At 38.6% G+C, this 20,006-nt stretch overlaps 1 protein-coding gene across 1 annotated transcript in view; it reads left to right on the top strand.

Moving 5' to 3' along the window:
- The first annotated feature begins 11,434 nt into the window (after positions 1 to 11,434).
- Positions 11,435 to 20,006, top strand: part of LOC133024500 (centromere-associated protein E-like) — a 36,342-nt gene continuing 27,770 nt past the window's right edge. The window contains 15 exon segments of the mRNA XM_061091635.1: positions 11,435 to 11,503; positions 12,014 to 12,126; positions 12,218 to 12,307; positions 12,417 to 12,535; positions 12,612 to 12,731; positions 13,741 to 13,822; positions 13,917 to 13,984; positions 14,056 to 14,130; positions 15,272 to 15,323; positions 15,451 to 15,538; positions 15,828 to 15,957; positions 16,230 to 16,349; positions 16,443 to 16,595; positions 16,680 to 16,827; positions 17,889 to 17,988. Of these exon segments, the coding sequence (XP_060947618.1) occupies positions 11,448 to 11,503; positions 12,014 to 12,126; positions 12,218 to 12,307; positions 12,417 to 12,535; positions 12,612 to 12,731; positions 13,741 to 13,822; positions 13,917 to 13,984; positions 14,056 to 14,130; positions 15,272 to 15,323; positions 15,451 to 15,538; positions 15,828 to 15,957; positions 16,230 to 16,349; positions 16,443 to 16,595; positions 16,680 to 16,827; positions 17,889 to 17,988 (1,514 nt within the window). The 5' untranslated portion in view covers positions 11,435 to 11,447.

Raw genomic sequence — 20,006 nt, 5'->3', positions numbered from 1 at the left:
ATTCAATCAATCAAATTTTATTGACAATTACAATTGTCTGGTAGGGCTTATCAAGGTGTCCTACCAAAAAAGCCCTAGTAATGGGGAAAAACTTACAAAAAGCTGAGCCATGTGTGAGGGATCCTTCTCCCGTGACAGACAAGTACAATAGCTGCCGCGTGTAGCTGAATACATCAACAAAATTTTATTATTTACAACATTGGTAAGAAGAAACATTTTTTAATATAATTGATAGGTGAGTCAATGTATTTATTCATAACAACATTTCAAAAGAGACACCCTTAGTCAGAGCACTGCCAGAATCTAAAATAGTTGCTTCAACTAAGGATAGAGGTACATGCAGAATAAATGTGAATATTAAATATAAACGCAAAGAATATAAAAAACAAGCGGTATGTAAAAATAAATAATAAAAATATTGTAAGTGCAAGCCTCATCTCATCTGTCTTTACATTACTGTACATTACATTTAGCTGATGCTTTTATCCAAAGCAACTTACAATAAGTGCATTCAACCATGAGGGTACAAGAATCAAGCAAGTACAATTTTCAGTATAGGTTACTGGAGGGGGAGGTGTGAAGTATTGAGCAGTTTTCAGACATGAACTCTGGAGATTATCTGCATGTTTGGGAGTAAACCTTTCATACATGAAATATGAAGTGGGGTGCAGCAGGCAGATGCCAACGTAATGTCTAAATTCTGCTGCAGAGATATCTTTTTATTTTCCGAAAGCAGCATTTGTGTTACAAAGGGAAGACTTATCTTCTTTAGACAAGGAAACACCGGACCATCCATTACGAACGGAAATCGGAAAATGTCATCCTACAATTCTTTGCAGTAGCTACATTTAAAGTGACCAATCAATATCACAGTTGCACCTGGACACCCACGTCAATATGAATTAAAATGAACAGCTGTTTTATTCTCCTCACCCGATCCAGAACTGGTGTAAATCCTCACATTTGTCTGAGCTCCTAATTTCTTCTGTGTTACATCTGTCCAGTCAGGAGTCACAGTGAAAAACAAACATATTGAACTTAGAGTTCACAAAATCATCATCAAAACTAAATATTAAAGTCAATTTCAATCCCTATTATGGAAGGCACACACTTGTATAAAGTTTTCTCCACAAATGTTCCTCACGTTATGTTCATTCAATATTTTAGTCCTGTTTCTTTTGTTTTTTATTTTCAATAAAATCTATTTTGCTGTTTATTACTAATTGCTAAAGGTTCCCTCTGTATGAACAAAACATCTTTACTCAGGATGTCAATTTTTTTAAACAAGACATTTTATTGTACAGCACAGGGTACTATACTGTCTGTGCGTATCTTCTGTCTCAATAAAGTTGGTTTTATTTTTTAAAAATACTATGTGTTAGTGGAGTTGGATTTTCTATTCACTGTGCTTCTTCTATTCGAACTCCTTCACATCTTTCCTTGACCTTGTGACGTATTCCATCGGAGTCAAGGAATAGTGGTTAGGAAAAGACATTCTTTGGACCCTGAAAGCCCCCTCAGTTTGTTCGCCCCATCCACGTTGGTCTCCACTCCTCTGATGCCAATTGGATGGAAGCCAGTGATTGTTCTTATTCCACTCTAGATCTCTCTCATGTTGTTCTGGTGGAGTTTCCAATCCAGCTTTCTCTTATTCTTGTCCTTAGCCACCTTAAACTTTACTTTCAGGTCCCCCTGTGTTCTCGTCCTCTGCTTCTCCAAATATTGTCATTACCAAAAGCCCTCATCTTAGGATTCAGGGTGACCAGCAGAGTTTGTCTCGACTTAAAGTGATGCATACTGGTCCTAACACAATGCATGCTGGTTAGAATTGTTTTCAAATAACTTTATTAGCAATGGAACATAAGTATAAGCATAGAGGAGGAAGTGGTCAAATACTGCAGTAAAGAGAATATAAAATGGTGTACAATACATTAAATACAAATATAGTAAAATATGAAAACATTAAAAGTTTTGATAGCTTTTTTGTTAGTTAGAAAGTTAGAAAGTAATTTAATGTATTGCTCCACATCCTTTAAAAAAGCACCAAAGCATTTTTTTAGATTGCTAAATAAATAAAATACTACAGTAAAACAAATAGCTTCAAAAGGGCTTGTCTTCTTTCATGATTTTTTTATGAAACCAAATACCATCCCATTAAACTCCTGAAAAGGTAGGAGCTGGGTCTAACCGAGCATCCAAACTCGCTGCTAACACAGTTAACTTCCATCATCCAAGGTAAAGTTCACATCTAATAATGTGAAAAGCCAGTTTGGACTCTACTCTTACAGTAAACAGATGACTGAATCAAGTGCTGTAAGATTCATATTAATCTTCCTACACTGAAGATCATGTTTATCTTCATCCACAACAATATTTCACTTTTTGTTGGATTATATGTAATTGAATGTGCAATAAAGTTATCTAAGAAACTATTTTACTACTGATGATTCTAAACGATAAAACAGATAGTTAAGATATGAGATACTTTCATTATGTGTCTTATGAAAACATTTAATGACATAAAAACATTAATTCACCAAAGTTTCCTGTTTGGTTTATATGGAAAAGGGTAAATGAGCACAAACTAGGCAAGTCATCTGTAGTCCATGTTAAATGTACTTAATACAGTTTAATCATTAATATCAGAGGTTAAGTAAACACTTAATCATGTATGTCTAGTACATAATTTTAAAGTGTTAACATCAGTAAACGTTTGTTATAGAAGTCACAATTAATCCCGGTGAACTTCAGGTTGTACAGTTCCAGCTGTTTATGATGAGGACTCATTTAACATTGGTAAACACTAACCTGTGAATGTTATGACTGCTGAAGTTGATCCATCTACTAATTTTAGGTAAATAAATTAGCAAAGGTATGTTTTAGAAAATGTACTACCACCTTAAACACTTCAGAAATTAAGTAAAAGGTAAGAGAATGAATCAGAGAATAAATACAATCAAATACTGTTGAGCTGTAGTCTCTGAGGAAACTGAAGGGGATGTACTGACATCATCATCTCATTAAAGAATAAATTATGTTGTTATCCAGTCTCTCTCCTCCCCATCCTGAAGAATGGCACCAAATATTCTGGTCCATATATGAGGTCTTCCTTCTGTTGACACCAGCCATCTGATTGTTGGATGATGGATCCAGTTGTGTGACGTCATCATCATCAATCAAAGCTTCAGTCCTTCAGTCTTTGGTTGATTCATGGATGAATAAAAAAAACATACAAAAGCACGTCAGCAGAGTGAAACAGAAAAATAATTAATGAATTAGTTGGTAACAATCAGACATCACATCTCATAAGAATTAAATAATCAGATTAAAATAGAAATAAAGACACTGGCACCGAGAAATATCAACTGCAGGAAAATCATAAAACTGAATCAAAACCTTAAAAAAAAATAGTTAACTTCAATCAATCAATAAATCAATAACATTTGATTGGTGTAGCACATATTCACAAATTACAATTTGTTTCATAGGGTTTTAACAAGGTGTTACATCCTCTGTCCTTAACCCTCGACAAGAGAAAGTTAAAACTACTAAAAACCCATTTAACAGGGTAAAAAGAATGTAGAAACCTCAGAGAGAGCCACGTGTGAGGGATCCCTCTCCCAGGACGGACAGAAGTGCAATAGATGTCAAGTGTACTATATATCAAGCAGTCCTGCTGCAATCATAATCGATGGTCAGCAGCCTGCAAGATCATGATCCACCATCAAGACCGGATGCCACCATAGTCCACAGTCATTGTCCACTGACGCCAATTAGGATCCATTATCAGCTGCCCCCTCGGTCGTGGTCCACCACCATTATCAGACGCCAACGATAAATGATCCTTCATTATTATTACGATCAGCCAGCACGATACAGAATACGGCAAAACTGGACCCACCATTACGATCTCTGATACCGGATCCACGGACCGTAATCTATGATGAGGCCACAGCTGCGGCCCTGGATCTGCGGGCGATAAGGCAAAGGGACTCCGGGTAAGGGGTCAAGGCAAAAACATGTGTTGATGAGATATGAATTACTTTGATGTGATAATGATTTGAGAAGTGGAAAGAGAAGCTCCGTGTGTCATGTGTCATAAATTCCATTTGCACCTTAGCGTCATCAGGTGTTTTTGCCTTTTAATCAATAATACAGGCCGAACTTGAAGGTAGACTGAGGCTCAAGGTAAATCTAATAAGTAAGAATAAGAATAAATTAGAATAACAAGCTGGAGGCACTTGGATATACCATTCAGTCATTTTTAATTCAAGAGAGTTAGATCTACTGCACAACAAACTTGTCCAGGTAAAGATGAAGTATGTTACAGGATGTTAGATCTTATGAATGATAGCACACTTGTTGGGATACAGGCATAATCCCAACAAGTTGGAAGCAATCAGTTATAGTTCCAATACTTAAACCAGGAAAAGATCCATCAAATCCATCAAGTTATAGACCGATAGGACTAACATCACAGGTAGGGAAAACCATGGAATGTATGGTTATGGAGAGGTTGACACATCATCTGGAGAGTTAAAGCCCAATCCATGGATATCAAAGTGGATTTAGAAAAGGGCATTGGAAAATGGACTGTTTTATGTATGAATCAGAAATCAAAAAAGCCCAAACCAATAAAGAAATGGTTATTGCTGTGTTCTTTGATATTGAAAAATCATATGATATGCTATGGAAATAGGGGCTCATTGTTAAACTTCATGAATTAGAGATAAAGGGCAAATTGTACAACTGGGTGTTAAAGATCTTATTTGGGCAAAAATAAGAGTTACAATGGGCTCAGAGTATTTGAACAAATATTCAGTTAGAAAATGGAACCCCATAGGGTAGTGTGTGTAGTCCAATGCTCTCAGATATAATGATGAATGACATTTTTAATCAGAGTGAGCAAAGCATAGTAAAATTGCTGAGGATGGAGCACTCTGGGTCAGGGGTCGTAACTTGGAGTACATAAAAAATGAAATGCAAACTGCAATAAATAAAGTAGCGGAATGATCAAACAAGTGAGGCTTTAAAATGTGAATAGAAAAATCACAGGTCCTATGTTTCGCTAAACGCCACAAATCAGTCCAAATTAAAATAGATGGACAGCTACGATAACAGGTTGATGTGGTCAGATTTCTTGGAGTTCACTTTGATGAAAAACTTGGAGTGCACATATAAATAATGTCAAAAATAAATGCAAAAAGATAAATAATATATTACGATGTATGTCAGGAATTGATTGGGGAGCTAGCAGAACGGCACTGTTAAATATTTATCGGGCTCTAATGAGAGCAGCTCTAGATTATGGATGCATAGTTTACATGTCTGCTGCAGAAACCAACTTAAAAAAGCTTTAGGTGGAACAAGCTCAGGCTCTCCGGGTCTGTAGTGGGCATTTATAACATCACCAATTGCAGCAATGCTAATTGAATGGGGGAGTTGCCTATAAGGATCAGAAGAGTCAAGAGTATGTTGACATATTGGGTGAATCTCCAAGGACACAATAATTCACATCTTACAAAAGCTGTATTACAGGAGTATAGGGAGCATAATAAAACAAGATTTTTTTTAGTTTTGTGTGGATAGGGAATGCTAAAGCACAAGAGGTAGGATTAGACAACAATAACATCAGTCCCACTGTTCCAATGTCAGTGATACCACCATGGAAATTTGTGATACCTTCCATAGACACCAGTCTGCAGCAAAACTAAAAGATAAAGACAAGAAGGTACTGAAGTGTGCAATAGTGTAAAACCATATAGAGCAGTATCGGCATAAGTTATTTATATTCACAGATGCTTCAAAAGAGCCTTTAAATGGGCGTACAGATGCTGCATTCTTCAAAGTTTGACATAGTAGTTAAAAGATGTGTCAGAGTTTCAGCTGAAAATGTGTATTTTGTGTGCATTGCGGTGGGCGGAGGAAAGTGGCCAATGAGGTAATTTGTCATCGCATTCGATATTGCAAACAAATGGAAAATGACATGCATTTATTGATAGAATGCAACAAATATTATGAACAAAGAAGGTAATTAATATCAGGATTAAAAAATGAAAAGCTAAATCTCACATTAAAAAGAAGAATATACATCATCTTTTAATAAACTACTTAAGAGAAACCGGACTTAAGAAAATAACCAAATTTTAGTTTAGTCTTGTTTTGTTTGCTGCCAATTTGAGAAGCCCCTGATTGCAGTGTGCAATTCGATGTGTGCTCAATGTGGGCGGAGTCCAGACGTTTTAACATGTGCTTCCCATTTCCTTCCTACCTGAGACTGGACACAACACCTTTCCTGCACAGGCCACTGACAATGAAAGTAGGTGGCACTGACTAAATAATTGAATAATTTACAATTTAACAATCCCATTAGACCAGTGCAGTAATTCATTTTAATGTGAATCGGATGGTAGAGAACAAGTTGATTTTTATTGATTTTATGCACTTTTTTTTTCATTGCCATGTTTCACTTACTTTATATTTACTTTATTATGTGTCTGTATTCTGCGAGATCCTGAACATCTGTCTGAAAGTTATTGAGAAAGTACCATGCCATATACAATATATTTTTTTTTTAAATATTAGATTATCAAAATATATCTTTTACAGAGAGTAGATGGTGTGTTTGCTGCCAGCAGCAATGTCATTACTACTTGGTTTCCACCATCTTCCTTAAATCCCATGCAACACCTGCCGGTATTTTTCTTTAATGGACAGCAGAAAGTCTACACATCTTCCGCCGCAAACTAAAAACTCACATCTTCCGACTATACCTTGAATAACAATTTTACTTTCTTGGTTATAGTTGTTCTGGGTTTGTACCCTCATGGTTGAATGCACTTATTGTAGGTCGCTTTGGATAAAAGCGTAAGCAAACGAAAAATCTAAAATGTAAAATGTAATGTAATGATTCATCAATTTGTTGTTGCATTATCTATATTTTAGCTATTTATTTTCCTTTGTCAGGAGAATGCAGCAAGTCTGCATTGGATTCTCCTTCAAGAATGTGAACCTGGACATTGGACACCATACATCAGTACAGTTAGTTCAGCTTTTGTTATTGTTTGTTAACTGTGGTAACGACCCCCCTGCTCCTATTCTTCTTGTCTTGGTTGTGCTCTTTCCCTTTCAGGAAGTGGCAGCAGAGGGGAGGTCGTCAGGAAGATGAGGTTCACCTGGCTGGCTTGGTTTCCGACGCTCTCTCTCAGCTCACCCATGTGCTCCTGTGTTTTGTTTGTTTAAAAGGGTGTATCTTCCACTCATCCATGCACTGCATTACATTACTGATTCTCACTGACTTATTTGCATTTGGGTTTTTTTTGTAAGTAGTTTGCTTTAATAAACCCAGTCTTGATAGCCTTACAACCATTTTTCCCTCTAATAGTATATTTCTGAACCGAGAGCTGGTTCGTGACAACTGTAAAATGAAGTTGGTCATAGCTGATCCTATTATTTGCCAGATTGTATATTTCCTTAAACACTGTCTATAGTTTTATAGAATAAATCCCACAACTTTAAAGTCGGTTTGACAATTGTATGTCAAGATATTTCTGTTGATATTTGAAAAAATAACATTAACAGATACTGAGGCCACAAGATGGGGAGATTTTCTTTCTAGGTCCCCTCTGTGGCAATCACTGGAGAGATGACTGTCGCACCAAACAATTCAGGTTTTTTAGGTGCAGAGTTTTATCACATCTGGGCAGTGATAGTTCTGTTTTAGACCACTTGTCTATTTTTTTTTAGTATCTATTGATCGTGTGCCAGAGCCTACCAACGCAAAAACAAACTTGGGGTGTTTGTTTTGATGGTAAGATGCTGGGATTTCAGTATAAATATAGTAGGCCTTTTTTACTGTTTGTAATAATGAAAATGTGTAATGCTGGCAGCAAGCTATGCACTCAATTGTTTGCTCAATGATGACCCATACTTAGCACTACACTTATGGACCTATTTGCAACTGATTTTAAACTATATGCTAAATTCATACATCAAACTCATGCGGATTTGATGTGACATGCTGTGAGTTTTAGACATCCAAAAGGTATATTCTTGTGGGATTCTTTTTCAATAATAATTACATTACAATAATCTACAGTATGCTTTGTTTATCATATTAAGAGGACCAATGTGATTTCCCTGAGATATGTATAGATACATATTTGAAATTATATTTTCAATAGTTGATACAAGGCTTTTCAGGATACATATTTATAATTATTTGACATTACTTCATGAACAAGACTATTTTCTTTTTGGATAATGCAGAAAAATTAAGGGGATGTGGGTGACTGGGAGCTTTATATGTAGCATAATGTCTGCGATGCTGAAGGCTTGTTCCATAGCAAGATATAATTGTTATGATAACTTGTTGAGTAGTTATTGATATCCCTCAGTAAAAGGGGCTCTTGTTTATAAGCTTTTAGTGGTGTGGTGAAAGTGTGATGAAATTGTTTTGATCATCCAATGGACCACTATTCTTATTCTTTATTTTCCCTTCAAAGACAAAGATTATCTTTTAAGAGACACTCTTAAGGCAGCAGAGTGGGCATTTCCAGGCAGGCTCTCCCTCCCCAGTCTCATTGGGATGGACAGGAAGGATCGCATCCCAATGCTCAAACAACTGCGGTCATGTGACCGCAAGGAGGAAGAGGAAACCACTATCCTACTGGAACCTTTCATGTTCACATTTCAGTTCCAAAAGGACTACAAGGTTTTCTGTGTGAAAGTGGTGGACAAACAGAATTTGAGATTCTTTTCTTTCATTTGAGGTGCAGTTATGAAATATAGTCTCTGATCTCTTTACTGGAGCTGGTATCAGTCAATGTACAAAGCACATACATCCTGATCAAAATCTTAAGACCAGTTTAAAAATTGCATGAATTCGCATTTTGCACTGTTGAATCTTAGGAAGGTTCTAAGTAGAGTTTCAAAATGCAAAAAGAAGAAATGGGAACAAGAGCCCAAAAGTTGTGAGCAGGCAATTTATTGAAAACAACAATTTAACTGAAGTAGGCTGTTCATCAGCTGATCAAAAGTTTAAGACCACAGCTAAAAAAAAAAAAAAAAACTCCTAAAACAGAAATTAAAGTGTCAAAAACTGACTCAGTAATGAGTAGCTCCACCATTATTGTTGATCACTTAAAAAATTCGTTTTGGCATGCTTGATGCAAGTGTTTCCAAAAGGCTAGTGCAAATGTTGCGCCAAGTGGTGAAGATGGCTTCACGAAGGGCATCCACTGTCTGGAACTGAAGTCCATTTTTGTAAACTTCCCTTGCCATCCATCCTCAAATGTTCTCAATTGGATTAAGATCAGGGGAACACGCAGGATGGTCCAAAAGAGTGATGTTATTCTCCTGGAAAAAAGTCTTGGTCAGACGGGCATTGTGAATTGGAGCTTTGTCCTGCTGAAAAACCCAGTCGTTACCACACAGACGAGGGCCCTCAGTCATGAGGGATGCCCGCTGCAACATCTCCACATAGCCAGCTGCTGTTTGACGCCCCTGCACAACCTGGAGCTCCATTGTTCCATTGAAGGAAAAAGCACCCCAGATCATGATGGCGCCCCCTCCACTGTGCCGCGTAGAAAACATCTCAGGAGGCATCTCCTTGTCATGCCAGTAACGTTGGAAGCCATCAGGACCATCAAGGTTAAATCGTTTCTCGTCAGAGAATAAAACTTTCTTCCACCTTTGAATGTCCCATGTTTGGTGCTCCCTTGCAAAGTCTAAACGGGAAATTTTGTTGCGTTGAAGGAGACGTGGCCTTTGAAGACGTTTCTTGTTTTTGAAGCCCTTCCTTCGCAGATGCCGTCTGATGGCTATTGGGCTGCAGTCCACACAAGTAATGGCCTTAATTTGGGACGAGGATCGTCCCGTGTCTTGACGGACAGCCATTTGGATCCTCCGGCTCAGCGCCGGTGAGATTTTTTTGGGTCTACCACTTGATTTTTTTGTTCCATAACCCTGAGGATCTTTTAAAAAATGCAAAATGACTGTCTTACTACATCCAACCTCAGCAGCGATGGCACGTTGTGAGAGGCCTTGTTTATGCAGTTCAACAATCCTACCACATTCAAAGACGGTGAGCTTTTTTGCCTTTGCCATCAAGAGATCTTCACAGTGTGATTACTTGACAGGAAATGACATTGAATCCAAATTTTTGCACAGATTTTGGCTTTTAAAGGCTGTGGTCTTAAACTTTTGATCAGCTGATGAACAGCCTATTTGAGTTAAATTGTTATTTACAATAAATTGCCTGCTCACAACTTTTGGTCTCTTGTTCCCATTTCTTCTTTTTGCATTTTGAAGCTCTACTTAGAACCTTCCTAAGAGTGTATATATTCTTATTCTTGTCACTATCTCTAGGTGTTAAAGTCTGTCCAATTTCTCGTGAGGAAAATATTCTGATATAAAAAAAATGTTATATTAGCCACAGTAGCCTATAAATAGCAATGTTTGTATTTTAAATAGACATCAGACTTATGTCAATAGGCAGTGAATTAGGTTGATAATTTGAAAACAGGAATTTCTTTTTCCATTTTTTTTATGTATAAGGCAATTGAAGTGACTTCTCCCATAGTTAGGGCTGATTATAACAATAACAATTTTGTAAACAGGATTAAAATATCACATTTTCTGGGGTTATATACGCTTGAATATTTTTGCTGCAAATTAGGGACAAGCTGATACTTAGAAGGTTGATTATTTAAGTACGGTTCTGGTCTGTTCCTCTAAATTTCTAAAAAACAAATATTTTGAATTCAGCCAATAGTAACATTTTTGTTTCTACCTAATTTCTTTAAACACAGGCAATTCTTGTTTCACAAATATACTGTTGTGACATGTCTAATTAGGAAGCAGTTGATACAGTATGGACGTTTGTGAATGTGCTGCACGGCTACCGCCGCTAGGTGGTGACTTTGAGTAAATCTAACGGGAAGGGCGACTCTCGGCGTCATTTGATGTTGTGCTCAACGTGGGCGGCGGCATCCACGTTGAGCGAATAGAAGACTGCAGTCAGGAGTACTTGGCCAATTTACTGCTCCGAACTTCAGCCCTTGACATGCTGCTGTGATTCAACAATTTAGTAAATTGGTTTAAATAAAGTACATCAATCTATCTATCCGTTTATCTATTCAGTCCAGAGGGTGGCGGTAATGCATCAAAAACCTGGTTTGTCAACCTGCAATAACAACCAGACGAAGAAGAACAGCTAAGGACAGCAATGCATAGATGCAGCAATGCGCCATCGACGCGTCTAGTGTGTCCAATCCAAAGAAGAAGAAGACGTTAACCAATCAAATCCAACTGGCGATATTTGAAAAACGGCGGAGAAAGCCTCTTCTGGTGTGCGTAGCAACAGTTTCATAGGCATATCCGCATATCTAGTTTATTCTAAACTAATTAATGAATGAACATTTTAATGCGGCGACTTAACTTGAAAAATGACCGAAGAGTCCGCTGTTAAAGTTTGTGTTCGTGTCCGTCCGCTTATTGCGAGGTAAGTCACTACATAACTTGTTCATGTTAGTTTACGTGCTAATGCTAACAACTGTTAACGTTACCGACTGACAATTTATACTGCTGTATAATATAGTTATCTGTCGTTAGGACGCAATGGCGAGTCTTAGCAAATGATAAATGTATCTATAATATTGCATACGCCTTGAGTATATTGATGTTCACCAGCTTAAACTAAGTTAAGCGTGGGCTGCTGCTATTGTCTGTTGTTCACACTGGAAGGGTTTTTTTCGCATTTTTCCTATGAGGTGCCGTGTGTATCGCATCGCCTGGGCAATGCACTTAAAGTTATAAATACCCAAAACATTAATTAAATAAATTACACCTGTTTTCTTGTCACTGACTATTGAATTTAGTTAAGGCTGATATTCCCCTGCTTACAGACACAATTCATCAATCACAGAGGCAACCCAAAACATTGTCTCTTGAAGCTATTGTCAAGACAGTCTGTTTATGTTTCCAAATGTCTTGAAAAATGTCATTGTTACAGGGAAGAAAGTACAGCATCAGAGAATGCAGAGCCTGTCCAGCTGTTTTGGAAAACTGATAAAAAATCAATTCATCAGATCGATGATGGGAATTCCACCAAGATCTTCAGTTTTGGTATGTAAAGCAGCATGTGCAGGATTAAGAAATGGGTTTACAGGATATCGCGATCAGTCATTTCGTATAAAGTTATGGTAATTGTTCGCAGATCGAGTATTCACAGCTGAAGAAACAACCAGTCAGCTGTACCAAGACATTGCAAAGCCCTTGGTTGTTTCCACTGTTGAGGGATACAATGGTAAGTAATGGAAGCTAAGTGTTGTCAGATCTATCCTGTGGTACCATGTTGTTACATCCCGTTTATTGTAGCTGAATTATGTCATTTTTCTGTTGCTCGTTTGTCACAGGAACCATATTTGCTTACGGGCAGACTTCTTCTGGAAAGACCTTTACCATGATGGGGAGTAACCATATACCTGGTGTGACACCGCTGGCTGTGGAAGATGTTTTCCAAACCATTAAAAATGTAAGAGTTGTATTGTGCTGTAGTTTGTTGAGTAATTACTGTTTATTCTAACCAGTTATTTTCTTTTTCTCTGAAGTGTCCAAAAAAGGAGTTCCTTCTCAGGGTTTCTTACATGGAAATCTACAACGAGACTGTGACTGATCTGCTTGTTGAAAGCTGGAAGCGAAAACCACTGGAAGTCAGAGAAACAATCAATGTAAGTGGACCATTTACAAGTTTGGGTTTCAATGACATTTAAAAAAATCTGGATTCCTTATGAATCTTTCAAGGTTTGGTTTTCAAACTTGCACTGAACTCTGGAGATCATTGGGAGTTTCTCCGGAGAAGTTGTGTTTGTGAACGCAATTGTCAGTGAAAGCCTCAGGTCTTTCTGACAGATGTAAAAATGAAAGCAAAAAAAAAATCGAAAGAAAACAAAAATCTCTGGATGAAAATGCAGTTTCACACGTGTAGAACACACTAAACTCAAGAGAGTTTGTGCTGATCAAAGCCAGCAACGGGAAGCCTGAGGGAACCCTCCGTTCGCGCGGGGGGGGGGGGCTAGCCTGATTCCAGAACATGCTGACGTTCTTACATTACAACACACATGTCTAACTGACGTTTGAGTCGGATTTTGAGCTGGACACCATTGTTTCTTATACATTAAACATGTTGCACTTTGTTTAATATGCAGACCTAACTTTTTTATTTTGATAAGGGGTTAAATAGAAACGTTGATATCTTTTTGAGTTGCACTGCTGACTTAACTTATAAGCCCTTTTTTTTAATATATTTTTATCACGTTGGAGTTGCTGGTTTAAACCTATAGTTTTGCACTTTAATATTTGAGCCTTTGTTTACATTTTGTTTTGTGCTGCATTATGCGATGGCATACAGTTTGTTGTTGTCAAAATAAAATTAACTGAAATTAAATGGTCAATTTGATTTTTTTGGAGGAAAAAGGATCATTATCCGTTGTCTGGAAGTTTTTTAACGAACAAATCACATGCACCGAGTGCGTAAGAGTTGTGTCGGCGCCGCATAGTAATACAGCTAACTTGTTCAACCACCTGAAAAATCTTTTTAATAGAAGTGCAACACGAAATTCCTCCTAAGGGAGAACTTAAAAAATACCGGGCCAAAGCTCTTCTGTGACATACTTCAAAGTGTAGTTGCATCCAAAGTCAAACACTTATTCTGTTTTACGTGATCATTTCTGTGTGCAGAAAAACATCTATGTGGCTGACCTGACTGAGGAGCTGGTTACATCCCCTGCACAAGCCCTAGCCTGGATTCGGAAAGGAGAAAGTAAGTTCTGAGTATATTACTGAACATGAGAATGAAGCCCCACATAACCGATATGTAATATGCATTGTCATTCCTGCACAACCTGCCTTTTTAGAGAACCGCCACTACGGTAAAACAAAAATGAACCAGCGGAGCAGTCGCTCACACACTATTTTCCGAATGGTAAGCAATACCACAACAAACATGTAGGATTCAGAGGAAATCAGTATTTTCATGATATTATTTTTCCATAGATCCTTGAAAGCCGAGAAAGGAGTGACCTAGCATCAGGTGAAAATGCGGATGGTGCTATTATTGTGTCTCATTTGGTAAGTTATCTCCCATCTCCTTTTTTCTGTCTTTTGGGCTGTAGTCGGTAAGTAAACAGCATAGGCTGCACACACAATGTATTAATACACACCCATAAAGTGCAAGGCTGCACCCAATCAAACACAAAGCAAACCTTAAGCACTGCACAGGTCCCAATAACCTCTGACCAGTGACCAGATATTACTCCTGCTATTACACCTCCCACCTGCCTGTTGCTCTTTCTTCAATGTTTTTTGACAGAATGCTGTGATTGCTGCGTCTGCATTTTGATAAATCCATTTAGGATGGTCATCTTTGTTATTTTTGTAATTTCTGTTAAATTCTCAATGTACGATAATTAATATACATAAAGAAAGGCAGTTATGGAGCTTTATCTATTCAAGGTACAATATTCATATTAATATCAATCCAATGTTCAAGGCACAATATTTTGCTTCTCATTTCAACAATATGTTCTAAAGAGGAGCTGCTACTGCAGCACCATATTTTTGCATAGGCTCGGCCTTGAATAAGGCCACAGCACAGATCTAACAATATTAGCCAGTGTACTCAAGTAAATACCAGTACTTCACAGTATGAAGCCATGCATCTTCCAGTCCTGCAAATATTTTGCAAAAAAATGTTTTTTTTAAAACAAAATAATGGATTAGGGGGGAACATAAACGCTTGATTACTTTTATTTTGTTCACAAACTTGTTCTCAAAACTCTTGAGCAATCCTAAGAATAAATGGTTAACTAAACACATGTGCCAGGACACCGCTCACTATAGTTGATGCTGGACAGTTTTTAACATGAGCTTTACAGTGTGGTAACCAACCGCGGTTTTAATGATAATTGAAATTTCACATAGTAATACTAACTGTTTGGAATTGTACCGTGGTTAATCGTGAAAGTGTAAAACGGTTTCCCTACAGGCTGTATAATTGTTGTTGTATAAAAACGTATGATTCCCACTCTTCATTTTTAACAAAATGCAACCAAATATATTTTCGAGCAAACTTCATTTAAAGGTGGGGTAAACAACCAACCGGCTCCTGGGAGTTTAAAGCCTCACCAAATAACGGAACTTTGCCTTAAATCCTGTATCATAGTTTGTGTTGTAATTTTTTGTTCACTATCAGTTTTGCTTAATCTTCTAGAATTTAGTTGATCTTGCTGGATCTGAGAGAGCAAGTCAAACGGGGGCTGAAGGTAAGGTTTTTGACTTAAGCCACATGAAAAGTCTGCTTTGTTAGGCCTGATGTTATGTTACTTAACACTATGTAAATCCAAAGTTATTTTGTGAGTGTACAGTAATCCACCTGTTCTAATCTCTAAGGCACACGTTTCAAAGAAGGTTGCAACATCAATCGCAGTCTGTTTACTCTTGGCCAAGTGATTAAGAAAGTGACAGAAGAAAGTCAGAAGTGAGTAAACAGTGGACATTCAATTCATGTGTTTAATTATTCACGCACTATTTGTTGTAATGAATTACACTTTTTGATAGTTCTATTGATACTTTTTTTTTTTTACATTTTGGGAAATTTTCGCATTTGATTCCTTTCTAGATGGGAACAATTGTTTACAATATGTACACAAAGGAAAATGATGGAAGCAAAAATAAACCAACTTTAAACATTGTTATTAAATGCTTCTTCGTCTTAATTATTGTTTTCAAGTTGGTGAAATTTGCTATATATTTCTCTCTGTCATCAGGGGTTTCACGAACTACAGAGACAGTAAGCTCACCCGCATCCTGCAGAACTCCTTGGGTGGGAACGCCAAAACAGTCATCATCTGTACCATCACTCCTGTCACTCTAGATGAGACCCTCAGCACTTTACAGGTTGGTAGACTTCTAATACTTCTACCAAAACATTTTAATGTTGAGCTATTATGAACAAATATTAAATGGTGTTATGTAGTGTGTTTTAGAGGGTCTGCTCCTTTCTGCTGTACATTTATGAAGGTTGAAAAATTGCAGCTTTGCCTCGGCTGAGTTATCCTCTAACATCTAGAAAAGTCAGTGTGTTAGTGTTATATGAGAAAATATGAAACATTACATCAAACATGAAGCAGAGCAAAGCAAACGATTCAGAAACTGTTTATTCTTATTAGTTTGCCAGCACTGCAAAGAAAATGAAGAACGACCCCCATGTGACAGAGGTGTCTGACGACGGAGCTCTGCTCAAGAGGTACCGAAATGAAATTGTTGACCTGAAGCGACGACTTCACGAGGCAAGTGTGATAACTCTTTGTTTTTATTTATTCATGTTTTGTTGAGCCCATCTGTGTAATTTCCCTTGCTGACCTGAGGATGACATGATACAGGTATCTTCAGAGACACAGACTACAGTGACTGAGAAGAAGGTTCTATCCCAGCTCCTCCAAGAAAAAGATCATCTCCAGAGAGAACAAGAGGACAGAATCCGAAACCTGACCAAACTACTTGTCACCAGCTCCAACCTGGTTCCTGTTAAGAGGGTATCTTATCACAAAATCAAGCTGCTATTTGACTTGCGCATTCTTGTCGTTATCAAGTCATATCAATATTTTTTGGTTTTCAAGATGCCTAAGCGCAGAGTTACATGGGGAGGAAAGATGCTCAGACTTGCACCTTCATCTGCCTGTGGTGGTTCATCTAACCTGAGCTTTGCAGAAACTTTCACTCTTAAAAGGAAAGCTGATCGCTCCTATCTGATGGGGCTGACTGAAGGTGAGTAGGAATACATATATCTTGTAATACCTGAAAACTCAAACCTGGCATGTATTGGTGTACTGTAACCCTGCACTGTATGTGTGTGTCTGCAGACACGCGTACACACACACTCTTACAGAGTAGAGTTATTCCCACAGTCACTTTTCACACAAAAAACCATCACATGTATTTAGTTATTTATCAACGGTGTCGTATCATGAATCAGGATCATTCCAGTCTCTTAAACGCTGATGTCCTGGCTGTGCGCATCACGTCTCGTCTTGTGTTGTGGCAGCGTGCCTTAATGGTCACTCCATGGACCCAGTTGACTCCTCTTCTATGCAGTAAGTTAAACTACAGCAGTGGTCATTAACGGGGGGGAAAACTGCAAGTCAAAAACGCTGCGAGATCATTTTGATAATAGTATTTGTTTTTTTCACCGTATTGGACTGATGCAGATAGTCATGGGTGCAGTTACAGAGCTTTTATTTTGAAAAGCTGTCAACTAGGATCTGATCAGATTGTTTCTATGCTTAACAGACCTCTGATTGACATTTAATATATGAAAAAAATAACAATTAAGTCAATCATTAAAACTTTTATACAGCCACTCATTCGAACAATAATAAAGAATTCTGCTTCATTTTATGAAAAAATGATGACTCACTAAATGGTCTGTATTTATATAGTGCTCTTCAAGTCTTGATGACCGCTCAAAGTGCTTTATAGTACAGTTTTATGGCCATTCACACACACAAATTCATACAGTTCATCTATGGCCAGGAATCATTTTTTTCCTATGAGGGGCAATTCAAGGTTCAGTATCTTCCCCAAGGACCCGTCAGCATGCAGATGGGGTAGATTGGGATCAAACCACTGACCTTCTGGTTAGAGGATTAGAGTTCTACCTCTCAGCCACAACCGCCTAACTAATGACAAAGAATAATTCTGAGCATTACCTCAAGTCAAACAGCCCTTTTCAAACGCAATAACTAGTGCCTAGCTGCTCCAAACCTGTTAATTTTTCTGAAATTCAAATATGTTATTAAAAAAAATGCATATATGGTTTTTTTTAACAGATGACGAGGAATTTGATGCTCACTGGGAGATTCCTGATGAGCCATCAGATGACATTGAAATGAGTCATAGCTCAGTGGCTGTGCAAAGCTATGGAGACAGGTAAATGTGTTTCTACCAACAGTTAGATCAGTTATCTCAAGACAGCAAATTGAGATCACAATTAGCTGTCTTTCGCAGTATGTTTGGGTCATTGTCTATCTGCACTGTGAAGTGCCTTCCAATCGACTTTGGCTGAATGTGAGCAGACAGAATACTCCTATAGACTTCAGAATTCATAAGGCTGCTTCCGTCTTCTTTCATATCATAAATAAACAATAGTGACCCCGTGCCATTTGAAGCCATGCATGCCCATGCCATCACACTGGCTCCACCATGTTTTACGGATGATGTGCTTCGGACCATGAGCTGTTCCAAGCTTTCTCCATACTTTTCTCTTCCCATCATTCTGGCACAGGATGATCTTAGTTTCATCTGTCCAAAGAATGCTGTTCTAGATCTGGGCTGGGCATTTAAGATGTGTTTTGGCAAACTCTAATCTGGCCTTTCTAGTCTAAAGAGTTGTGAATGGTTTGCTCTCGTGAAGTCTTCTCATTATGGTACACTTTGATAATGATATGCCTACCTCCTGGAGTGTCTTCTTCACTTCACTAGATGTTGTGAAGGGGTTTCTTTACGGCGCATGCATCTGCGGCTTTTCACGTCGCTATGTCGACTGATTCGTTTTAATTCATGGTTCCCCAAGGGTTTCGCTTGATGCAAAGCAATTCACTGCCAGACCACTAGGCGAAGTAATGTTTTTTGTCGAAGTCGGCTCTTCTTCGTGTGTGGCAGTAGTCGTCGACTGCTCCTCATAGCCTTTTTCTGGCAGACAAATCCGCCAGTCAGTGACGGGTTATACTAGTGGATATAGTTTCGGATCTCTTCTGCCAAACGCTCTTCTATTTGGTCTAGGGCTGCTCGATTATGGAAAAAATCATAATCACGATTATTTTGGACAAAAACTAAATCACGATTATTCAAATGATTATTAATATGTGCCCTTATTTTTTTTAATGACTAACCGGAAGTACCAGTCACTTCCGGTTCCGGTAAACACCAATTACGGCTGCGTGTCTTATTCCTCCGTGAAACCATGCAGGATATCGGTGCCTTGTTATTCAAACCCTTAATGATGGCAACATTCTCCATAAAAACACTTTGTAACTGAGAACTTTGAAATTTCCTCTCATTATTAAATGTCCCCATCTGCCCCCCCCCCACTACAAGCGCACACACAGAGAGAGAGAGAGAGAAAGAGGGGTGGGGGGGGGGGCTATGAGGACCATCATCATTTACCCCCGAACCCTGACATTGAACGGGTTCCATACAACAACAAGCGGAGAATCGCGAGCTGACCCGCGAGGGTCCGGTGAGAATAGCCGGCGGCTGCGCGCTGGAGAATAGACGCTGTGCGGCGCGGCCGCTACACTGTGTGGTGCTGCTGCTCGTCGGATTCGAAGAGTCGATCAGACGGGGCTGCCCTCACTCTGCCGTTTTCAACTCGCGCTGTTTTTTAAATACCTCCGGTCCCCACACACACAACTCGCCTCCTTCACTTCACAGCTGCTTGAGAGCGAGTGCCGGTCAGCGGGGCCGCGCTGAATGCTTTGGGGGAGGGACTGAATTGCGCATGCGCGTCTCTGTAGAAAAAAATGCCAAATAATCGTTTCAACTCGATTATAGTAGTTTGGAGATTGTTTGACCCAATAATCGTAATCACGATTATATTTCGATTAATTGAGCAGCCCTAATTTGGTCCATATTCGTTCTTCTAAATCTTCCGTTTCTGCCAGTACAATGGGGCATGAAACCGGAAATGCGACTCTGGAAAAGGATGTAGTTAGCAGACCAATCACAGCCTTACTTGAGGCCTGCGGAGCTTTGCCGTATAGTTAGAAAAATTGGGCGACGCACGTAAGCACGTAAGAAGGGATACGTAAGCAGGTAAGGGGCCTGCAAGGGCTCTTGAGCTTGCGGGCCCCTGAAAACGCAGAAAAATGCGCCGGCCTTAAGGATGGCCTGTGTCACTTTGACAGGTCCTTTGACCACATGTTGTGGAATCGTAGCAACAGCTTCGA

Source organism: Limanda limanda, chromosome 18 (assembly GCF_963576545.1).
Source record: "Limanda limanda chromosome 18, fLimLim1.1, whole genome shotgun sequence".
Taxonomy (NCBI): domain Eukaryota; kingdom Metazoa; phylum Chordata; class Actinopteri; order Pleuronectiformes; family Pleuronectidae; genus Limanda; species Limanda limanda.
This window is presented reverse-complemented; position numbering and strand designations above follow the sequence as displayed.